Source organism: Penaeus monodon, chromosome 7 (assembly GCF_015228065.2).
Source record: "Penaeus monodon isolate SGIC_2016 chromosome 7, NSTDA_Pmon_1, whole genome shotgun sequence".
NCBI lineage: Eukaryota > Metazoa > Arthropoda > Malacostraca > Decapoda > Penaeidae > Penaeus > Penaeus monodon.
The window spans coordinates 38,361,009-38,372,291 of NC_051392.1; the positions used below are offsets into that span (position 1 = coordinate 38,361,009).

Genomic DNA, 11,283 nt, shown 5'->3' on the forward strand with positions numbered 1-11,283 from the left:
TTTTACAACTTGTTATGAATTGCAGCACATGGCAGAGACAAGAAAGAGAGCTGAAAGGCTTTTGCAGATGCCCCCTGTGCTGAAGGAAAGAGTGCCCATTGAGCAAGTGATCTCTAATGATCCTGCCGTCAAGGGCTATGACACATGCAAATACGTCTTCACAGATATCACATTTGGCATGTCAGACAGAGTAAGTCATTGCAGAGTAGAGATCACCATTCTTTCCTTAACGGATTGCTTGGTTACATCATTTTGTTGGTATCTCATAACTGAGGGCAAGGATTACTATACACCCATTTATATTTAGCTTGATGTTAGTTGACTTTGTCTCTCTCTCTCTCTCTCTCTCTCTCTCTCTCTCTCTCTCTCTCTCTCTCTCCTTCCCCTCCCTCTCTCTCTCTCTCTCTTTGTCTCTGCTTCCCCTCCCTCTCTCTCTCTCTCTCTCTCTCTCCCTCTCTCTCTCTCTCTCCCTCTCTCTCTCTCTCTCTCTCTCTCTTCTCTGTCTCCCCCCCCTCTCTCTCTCTTCTCCCCCTCTCTCTTCTGTCCCTCTCCTCCTCTTCCCCCCTCTCTCCTCTCTCTCTCTCTCTCTCTCTCTCTCTCTCTCCCTCTATCTCGTTGTTTTCTCTCCCTCTGTCTCTCTCTCTCTCTGTGTTTCTCTCCCTTTGTCTCTCTCCCTCCCTCCCTCTCTCCTCCTCTCCCCCCATCTCCCTCCCTCTTTCCCACTCTTCCTCCCTCATTCCATCTCTTCCTCTCTCTCCCTTCCTATTTCCCACTTTTCCTCCCTCTCTCCCCCTCCCTCCCTCTTTCCTACTCTTCCTCCCTCATTCCATCTCTTCCTCTCCCTCCCTCTCCCTCTCATTCATACCTTCTACCTAGAATTGTTGGATAAAGCTTATTGATGTGTGACCCATATCCCTACAGAAGAGGCTAATCCTGGTGAGAGAAAGTGATGGGGTCCTGCGCCAGGCTTATTGGGAAGAGCGTGATAGAATCAATCAGCTGTACAATCCACGGCCTGGGCGGAAGATCCTTATTCCCAAGGTCTTCAGGGAGGAGAATCTCAAGGTACTTTAAGAGTATGATTGCTTATTCAAAATAGTGTCATTTGATATAGATAACTTGTAACGTGCTTTGGCTGTGGTAGATTAATATAGTTTTCATTGGCAGATGGATTGCAATTCTGTAGAAAGTGATTATGAAATCAGTAACTTTTCTGTGGCTGTCTCTTTAAAATTATCTGGTAATGTTTCCCAAAGATTGCTTTGCAAGGTAATTGATCATAAGCAAGTAGCATATTAACATAGGCTTAACGCATTAGAGCCAGGTGCTTCGCTTGCCCCACACATGGCCCAAAATGTCTCATGTGTGTGGCTTGTAGGTCTGGCCCACATGAACACTTCCCATTGCATTGCATTGCTTTTTTTTTATTTATTTTTTTTTATCAACAATGAAAGATAATTTTTCTTGCACAGGCTCCATAGTATCTCTTTAGATTGCCCGTCTCTAATTATGCAAAAGCAATAACAATAACTAACACATTGTTATCTATATTATTATTTTTTTTTTCCATAATATTCCATTTTCTGTAATACAGCATGCACTGCTGGTCTCGGCAAACCGGAATAGAATCCAGAGCAGGGAAATAGTGTCCATCTTGGAGCTGCTGCTCTTTAGTAATTACTCATAGTTGGTATATTCCACACTTGTTTACCAATGGAAATAATGCTAGAGCCCCTTCCTAAGTGCCTATTAAGTCTAATCACCCTCTAAGAGCTTTGTGCACTCATGGCAAGGCATTCCTGTCACCCTGGCCCTCAACCAGATTATTCATGACATGATGGTCACATCACCTGGGTTCCAAAAGGTTAATGGGAATGTATTTTTAGCCACTCAGAAATGATAAAATAACCCTCCAAACTCATACAAGGACTTGTTCGCAAATTTAACTTGATAAAATGTAATAATACAAAAAGAAATAGAAAAAAAGGAGAATGGATAGACACACAAGTTAAGGAGTGATTTAGCACCCACTTCCAACATACGGCTTTTCATTTTGCTCACTTTTATTAGTATTAGTAGTAGCCATTGTTGATACTGCAACAGAATCACAAGATACTACAGATTTCACACAAATATTTTGTGACTAGCACATGATGAAGATTACCTGTATACTGGATATTGTGTGATTCTATGTTGACTTCAATTGTTATTCACAGGAAGTCCTTTCAAGAGAAAAATATGAATTTGTATTGGATCGTGCATGTGCCCAGTTTGAGCCGGATGACCCTGAGTATCACCGCATCACCAGTACCACATATGAAGCAGTTGAAGCCAGGCGCCACTACCAAATGCTGCACTCCACACGGCACTATGGTCCCATGTGCTTTTATCTGGCATGGAACAGGAAAATGGATAACTTGTTGATTGATTTGATTCAGAAGGAGATGTAAGTCCCACTGATGGCATCTGATTTTGTTTTCTGAGGAGAACGGTATTTGTATATTTGTAATGTAAATGTCAACTTTAACAAACAAGAAAGAAGAGGAAATTGCGCCACATTTATAAATCATCAAGTTGATATAAGTCAAACTTATTACTGTGGTTTACTTTAAATAAGAAGATCAATGATATTGGTAAAGACCGTGTTATGTTCGAAAATGGATTTTGATAAATATTATCATTCTTTCAAAATATGAGTGGATTACTGATATATCTCTCCATTCCACAGGCTATCAAGTGCAGCAGACCTGGTGCAGTTGTATCACATAATCCATGCTGATTGCAAGTCAAAAACGTTGAATGTAGACCAGAGTCAGCATATAGAATTTATTAAGGTAGAATTTTGTGTTCCATTATATGTAGGACTCCTGCTTATTTTAGCTGATTAAGCAAACTATGTATTGTAGACTGCAGTGCTGAATAATAATATATATTTTAGCTTATGTTCAAGGACTGATATTTACCATTAAGTAAATATCGTTGAACATTGCAAGGGATTAAATTTATACATATTTATAGTATGGATGTAAATTTAGATAACTTTTTATCTCTTTAATTAATTTTTTTGAGAAAGCTAAGTAGGTTTTCAGTGACATCCTTCATTTAAAGTACATATCACCAGCTTCAGGTCCATACACTAAAAGTACAAAAGTGTGCTAGTTGCTTGCAAACAAATCCTCTTATCCTTGAAAGAATATAAAAAGTTTCAGAACTTTTTGTATAATTATCATATGCAAGCCCTCTCTCCCGGGTTGTATTCATAGTGGCTTGGGCCCTGCTGCCAGGGGCTTGTGTCATCACCATAGTGTGCATGGCATGACCATACATTCCCCCAGAGAACGGGATTGGCACACCATGGCATTTATGCACATGCCACCCAGAATATAGTCCAGGAATGCCATGGCATATACATAAATACCATCTGGGAGCTAAGGGTTAAGTATTCATCTTGTACTCATTAAATCAGAACAATATTTATGTACCTGTGCTGCTACCCCTTTGTTTTCATTCTGCTTGCTCTGGATGATCTCTCAAAGACTACTTATACACACTAGAAATGATATTAATACAACCATCCTTGGAAGAGTTGTGTTATCGGACTGAAAACATAGGATCAAGTATGAGTTGTATGCAGTGTTTTATAGTTTCATATTGGTTTTCAGGTTGGCTTCAAGCCTGCTTTGAGTTGGGTTGGTTTTATTGCTGCATAAGTAGGCTTTGGTATGTGCAAGAACTTAAAAGATTTAAAGATTTACCCTCTTTCCAGGCATACATGGAGCATGACTCTGTGCGTCGACCTCAACTCCAGCTCGCAGTACAAGCTTATGAGGAACTGCTGAATGAGAGACAGCAATATGAAAAAGAAGTCAAATTAGCTCATGGCTTATAATCTAAGAGGAGGAGGTTTCATAGTGTTTTTTTTTTTTTTATAGAATCCACTATTTAAATGGGCAGTATTGGGCAGAAGTACAACATGACCAAAGTGATGTAGCTTTCACTTGTGCAAGGTCTTCTGTTTCATCCTTTCTTTGATAAAATTGTTCAGTTTAGATATGATTTAAATGTGAATAAAACAGCAACATAAAGTAATACAAATCTGAAAAATAGGGTAAAGATACTGTGCCACCCATTGCTACTTTTCTTTTGAAACAAAAATTTCAGATAATAAATCATAAGCATTGATATCATTAAATTAATGTGTTATTGGTGTACATAGCTTCTTTTTTTTTGTAAATAAACTAATAGAATAAAAGAGAATATTAATTTCTTCCAGAATTTGATACAGACGAACACAAAATGGAAATTACAAGATTACAAGATTAGATAATGGATAGGTTGACAAGGCAAAAATCACATTTTACTCTCTCATGCTGGATGACATCTAATCACATCATGACGAACAGAGCCAAAATGCTGAGTGACAAGTACTTATTCCAAGAGTATGTTGAACTTACTCAAGCTATGGGTGCCAAACAGTTTGCATGTTTCACCCTGACTGTGGCCACTTTTTGCAGCCCCTCAAAAGTAAGCTTGAGTCTAGTTTCAGTCTCGTTTCCCCCCCCAATACCTTGCTCTTTGCTATGGAGGGTTTAGGAGGTGGAGACTGAGACCCAGTGTAGGGATTACCCCTGCCTTGGATCTCGGCTAATTTTGTTGATTGTTCTCTTCATCCTCTTTCCTTTTTCCTCTATTCTTCATCCCCTTCTGTCCACGTATCCAAATCATTACCATAAAGCAGGATACATTTGTTTGTTTTGACCAATGAAATCCACTGACATTTCCTTACTGAACCAAAAAACTTTACCTGGAGGCTTTACCCTAAAGCCCCACTCTACCACTTTGTTTTGTATACACCAATAATGACCTTAAATACTGATGTAGCAGAAAGTTTTCAATAAATAAATAAAATGGTCTCATTTTCTAAATAATCATGTATGGTGCAGCCAGCATAGAGAAAAAGTGTATGATTCTTGCAATTCTACTTTTTCACTCGAGTGGCTAACCACATGAAAACTGTTGCGTGGTTGGTATTGCACAGGGAAATCCTGCCATGAGTGAGTTAAAGGACAATGCTAAAAGTAGTTTTGTACTCTACAAATTTATTTGTGATTATTGAAATCATTAGTTATTTCTTGATGAACTTCTAAGAGGTCATTACATTAAATGTGTGGTAAGAAGTGTACTATTATCACAGCTTGTGGAAACATAATATGAGGAGACAATTGTTGATCTTCTGTAAGCTGTGCAATCAGAAATAGGTAACTCATATAGAGGTTATTTTCCAGACTAAATCATCAAACAAGAATGAAACTAGACCCATCATTGTCACAGCATTCAGTGTGTTGAATCTTACCACATTTTATAATACATGCATTTGTGAGTTAAAAGTCACAACTTCAGAGTAGCTGATAATAAAAAATGTATATTTCCCTCAGAGGGTATATTCATATTTATAATGCAGCTAGCTGTTATACAAACTTTTTAATTACCAAATTTCCAAGAGGCTAGTAAAGGTTGAGATTTCAGAGCATTCTTACATGTCTTTATGGGAACCACTAAATTACCATGGAATTTATTGTTTTTATGTCAAGAGCAGAAAGTGAAAAGAATAAACTATCAGAAACTTGGTGAAAGATACACGTTGGTTCCTGAGATGATTCCTTTACTTTCCTGTGAATGGTTATGGTTAAAGCAAACAGATGTGCTAGACATCAAAGGTCATATAGCACTAAAGAGTAAAATGAGTTAATGATTAGGACAAAATGTGTTGGATGTCAAATAAGATAGTATAGTAGTGAAAAGGGTGAAGTGGGGGGGGGGGAGCAAATGGAGTAAAGGGGGCAGAGGTTAAGGGTGAAGGGTGATTTAGATGAAATGGATAGAAGTGTGTGTGAGGAATGAAAAAGAAAAAGAGTCACTATGAAGTAATTAGCAGGTAATAGGGTAGCAATGGGTGTTGAAGTAGGAAGAGAAGAATCTGGGGAAATAGACATAGGAAGACACTGTAGTGGGAGGATTGTGCATATGGAGGAGGGGAGCATGGGAGCATGGGGTGCGTAGGGAGAGAATGCGAGGAAGAAGCATAGGGGAGGAGGAGGATGGATATCAGCAACTACTTCGAAAGTAGAGGAAATGGGAGTAGAGATTGTAGGCTGGATGAAAGAGAGGAGCATTCTCTTGGATCATGTTTAGGAAGTTTTAGGTATCCTCAAGTTTCTGAAGGAGAGTTGGGTGGAAAGGTCTGATAAACAAAGATTTACTTATGAGGAGAAGAGGAGACAGATGGCCAAGAAGTCGGTGAAAGAGAGGGTAGGCACTGGGGAAGTGGCAAAGTTTTTGGAGACATTGATGGAGGGAGTATTGCCAGAGTAAGGGGCTGTAGGAGGAATCACAAAGAATTGATCCCACTTTACTGGGCTAAAAAAGTACTCAAAAGGTTTGTAGAGGTAGAAGCAGTGGAAGAGGGAGTGGTGTGGAGTGAGGCAGTACTATAGGGAGAGCAATAAGTATGAAGACAGTAATACAAGAGAAGAGGGCAGACAATGAAGAAGACTGTGCAGGAGATGGAGTAAAGAATGTTGAGTGTATTCTGAAGATTGATTAATGACCTAGGTGAATGATTCAGATTAGATAGAGTTGACAGCAAGCATTAATGATAGCGTAGTGGTAGCAGTGGTCAGAGCCATGGTCAAAGGAGAGGTCAAATTTAGACAGGCTAGTAGATGAAGGGACAAGCCTTAATACCCTTAATATGGATACAAAATCATCATTGGCCATGATGACTTATATATTGAAAAATTTCTGTTGCATCAACATCGATAGCATGAGGAAGAGCTAAATGACATCAAAGGACATATGGCAGTATGGTAGATTAGCAAAAGGGATTAGGCATTAGTTAATGATTAGGATAAAGTTACAGGTTGAACAGTACTAGAGGGTAGTATGGTAGTGAAAAGGGTAGAGAAGGGTAACTGGTGGGGTATATTTATTTATTTATTGAAATTTTTTTGCTGCATCAATATCTAAGGTCATTAGTAGCGTATACAAAACATAGCAATAGGGTGGGGCATGGGGGCAAAGCCCCAGGTCAATTATTGTGGTTTAGTTAGGCAATATTTGTGAATTTCCAGAATGGTCAATGGTCAAAACAAAAAAAAATATACCTGGCATAAAAGATTATACAGGCAAAAAGGGTAAATAGGAATTAACAATTTGTGTAAGTGGACAGAAAGGGATGAAGAAGCGAAGGAAAAGGAAAGAGGGAGAAGAAAAGACCCTGCGAAGTTAGTTGAGGTGAGGGCTGAGGTCATCCCTACATTGGGCCTCAGTCTCCGCCTCCTAAGCCCCCCATGGTAGCAACGAGCAAGGGATTGGGGGAGTGATGGGGTACAGTATAAGGTAAAGGTTGTTAGAAGGGAAGGAGTTAAGAGAGTACGGTGCATTATGATAAAGTATTGTGGCAAAAACAGCCAAAATTAGCTTTACGATTAGGATAAATATACAGAACAAGATGATGATTAACAGGAAAATAAGAAAAGACCATGCAAAATTAGTTGAGGCAAGAGCTGGTGATTCCCTACATTAGGCCTCAGTCCCCATCTCTTAAGTACCCCCCACCACCCCCATAACAATGAGCAAGGGATTGAGAGGGTGGTCATGGTGATCCTGAAATATGCAGGGGGGAGTCTACCCCTCTGGGTCCACATGAGGGGTAAGGGGGACATTTTATTTATTTACTGAAAATTTTCTGCCACATCAACATCTAAAATCATTAGTGGTATTGAAAATATAGTGACAGGGTAGGGCTTGGGGGTGAAGCCCCCAGTAAGATTTTTTTTTTTTTTGTCAAATTAAGTGACTTTGTGGATTTCCTGAATGGTTAATGACCAACACAAATAATATAACAAATATCAAAGGTCATATGGCATTATGATAAAGTTTTATGGTAAAGAGGTTAAAAAGTTAACAATTAGGATAAGCAGACAGAAGGAGATGAAGAGAATTAACCCATAACTGACGGGTAGCATTCATAGAGGCCGGGGCCTCATATCGTCGCCCTAGCATGCGCGACCACTCATGCCAAATACCAGCATCCCATGCCGTTTCTTCGTAATACTATGAAGATGTTGTATTTTCAGTTTTCATTATTTTTTACACACCCCCCAATCCCTTGCCCGTTGTTGTCGTGGGGGGGCTTAGGAGGCGGAGACTGGGACCCAATGATGGGGAACTCCCCAACCTTGGGACTCAGCCCTCGACTCAACTAATTTTGCATGGTCTTTATTTTCCTTCCCACTTTTCGTTTCTGTCCCTTCACCAAACCCTTCTGCTATCCACCTCCTAATGTGTGTGAGCCGTGCTGAAAGGATGAAAGGCTGACTTTGTGCCAGTCCTGAACGGCCTGAGGGAGCCATGGGCACGGTATTCCCCTGATTTAGTTATCTAGCCCTTACCCTCTTAGGGACCCTGAGGGGTGGACTGTTTTTATCCCAACATAATCCAGGCTTACCATGGCCAGTAATGAAAACTTATCCCCACTATTAGGGGCAATGAGGCTTGCCCCTTTATCAAATAGCCCCAACGATGTAAACCCACCAGATTCCCTGACCCCAGGCTCTCCTTTGACCACGGCTCCGAACACTGCAATAACTACCCCCTCATCAGTACCTACTAGTACAGTAGCCAACAATCAACCCTTAAGGAACATTTCCACTCTCCCAGCAATCTCAACTTCAACACTCTACCCCCACAACCTCCAAACATCAACCACCCCATCCTCCCTATTAATACCTTACAGCCGTATTGCCCACCTCCCCATAACACTACCTCCCTTAACACTACTCCATCTTCGTCACGCCCCGCCCTTCGACTACCCCTATCTCTACAACAATTTTGAATACCCTCTTCAGCACAGCCAAATGGACCGATTTTTCGTGATCCCTCCACAGCTCCCTACTCTGACAACACCCTTCTCTTCCAACAATGTCTCCAAAAACAAGTAGGTAAAGTCTCTTTCCGTAGCCGACCCAACCGCTCCCGTCTTGTCACAGTAACATCCGAAAACCAAGCTATAGCATTAACAAAACTAACAGACCTATATGGTAACCCCATCCTTGCAGAACCCCATCCAACCCTCAATACTTGCACCGGAACAGTTTCAATCTCCCCAGCAAATTGATTGGTCAGATTGTGGAGAAGATCTACTTGCCTGTCTCACAGACTATGATGCAACATCAGTACAATGCTACTCCATTCCCCCCAGAGGTCATCAAAAGAAACCCACTAACATAGCCAAAATTACCTTCCGTAGGCATGACCTTCCCTTAACGTCTACATAGGAGGAGAATCCCTCCCTGTTCGTCCATACCAACCCCCTCCACGTCAGTGCCAAAATTGTTGGCGTCTAGGACACCCAGCCAAACATTGCCGTTCCACAGCCAGATGCCCACTATGTGCCCAACCTGGCCATACCCGATCTAACTGCCCTGCACAATCATGCACATGTGCCAACTGTGGCGGCCCCCATAATGTATTTTATAGGGGTTGTCCCACCTATAAATTTGAGTCTGAGGTAGCAACTCTCAGATTCAAACTTGGACTCACACTACGTGAAGCCAGACAAGAAGCACGTCGACGTGGTTTCTCCCTTACTCCTTACTCCAGTAATACTGCTCATTCTACCAATTCTCCTAAACCCACCCCTCCTACATCTAACACCCCCCTCTTCTACCTCCTACCTTCCCCAGTCAAACTCTTTTGCCACCCTAAATCCAGACACTCCAATCTCTACTACAGATACTTTAATCACCACTAAAATCCCAACACCTTCCCCTCTCCCTCCTCGCACTACCCGTAACAGACAGAACAAACGTTCCACCCCCTCTTCCCCTACCACACAATCACCTCCACCTTCCTTTGCTCCTATGCTTGAGACACCAGTCCTCTCTTCCCCCCCTCACAAGAAATCCTTTATTCCCCAAAACTCCCAAACCAACTCAGAAGAAACCATTGAAAATATTCAAGATTACCTAATGAAAACTGACACTCAACCTCCAAATCTTACAACTCCTGCTCCTTCCACACTCCAAGTAACTGCTGATATTCATCCTCCTCCTAACAATATCCCCCCTACACCCTATCCTCCTACCCCCTCCCAACACAGCCCATCCCCTCTATCCCCCCACCATCCCCTCTATCCCTTCCACTCCCTCCTTACGCACGTGAATCCCTTATGTAACTCATTAACTCTCATAAAGTCAATACACACCACCAGACACTCCAATCCCACACATCCTACTGCCGTGCCCACGTTTTGAAACAACTCGTACCTCTGCTTTCCCCCACCTATCCCCCCTTCACCGACCTCCCAACCTATCAGACATCCTTACAGAATCCCACACTTTTTGCTTCAACAACCTATTCTCTTTCCTCAAACGCATACATATTCTTCATCTAATCTAACTCCTTACCATACCCGACCCTAACCCTTTCACTCACCAATTCCTTTGCCCAGCTTAGACAACTAATCACTAACTCAACCACCCTTCCCTAACATTAACTATAGTGCTACATGACCTTAGATGTCTAGCACATTTATCTTGCTTTTAACCATTAACCATTATTTTTTACAGTCTCTACTTGCCAAACTTCCTGATAAATCGAGACTGAAGGGTATTTTTGTTGTTATATAGACTCCGTAGTTGATCATTATTCGGTCTATAGTCCGAATAAAATAAGCAGTGTGCGGCATCATGGAGTTGAAATCATGGAGTTTTTTTTGTTTGTTGCATGGTAAAAATGAGAAAGTGTTAAAACCGACTTAATCACACTTTCACTGGCAAAAAAATAATCTTTTGCTGTGATTGTAACAAAAAAAAAAAAAAAAAATCATGGCATGTCCATACATACTCTATGGCATGTGCGTACATGCCCCCGGCAGATGGTCCCTCCATGCCATGGCATGTGCGTACATGCCACCCGTTGGCAATGGGTTAAAAGGGAAGAAAAGACCATGCAAAATTAGTTGAGGTGAAGGCTGAGGACCAAGGTAGGGGTGATCCCTTACATATGGTCTTAGTCCCATTCTCCTAAGCTCCCCCACGACAAAAACGAGCAAGTGATTAGGGGAGGGGGTAAGAGATAGGCAAATTAAGGGAAGGGAATACCATGCCCATGGTCTCTGGGGCCATTGATGACTGACAAAGCCAGCTTTTCTTCCTTTCAGCATGGTTCTAACACTTTTTAGGAAGTAGACAGACAAAAATACCATACAAAATTAGATGA

The 11,283-nt window shown here is 41.3% G+C and overlaps 1 protein-coding gene across 1 annotated transcript in view; it reads left to right on the plus strand.

Annotated features, from left to right (window-relative positions):
* LOC119575284 (28S ribosomal protein S22, mitochondrial-like) overlaps positions 1-4,252 on the plus strand; it is a 6,966-nt gene extending 2,714 nt beyond the window's left edge. The window contains exons 3-7 of the mRNA XM_037922821.1: positions 26-190; positions 922-1,065; positions 2,217-2,446; positions 2,729-2,834; positions 3,767-4,252. Of these exons, the coding sequence (XP_037778749.1) occupies positions 26-190; positions 922-1,065; positions 2,217-2,446; positions 2,729-2,834; positions 3,767-3,889 (768 nt within the window). The 3' untranslated portion in view covers positions 3,890-4,252. The remainder of the gene's footprint in view (positions 1-25; positions 191-921; positions 1,066-2,216; positions 2,447-2,728; positions 2,835-3,766) is intronic.
* The last annotated feature ends 7,031 nt before the right edge of the window (positions 4,253-11,283 follow it).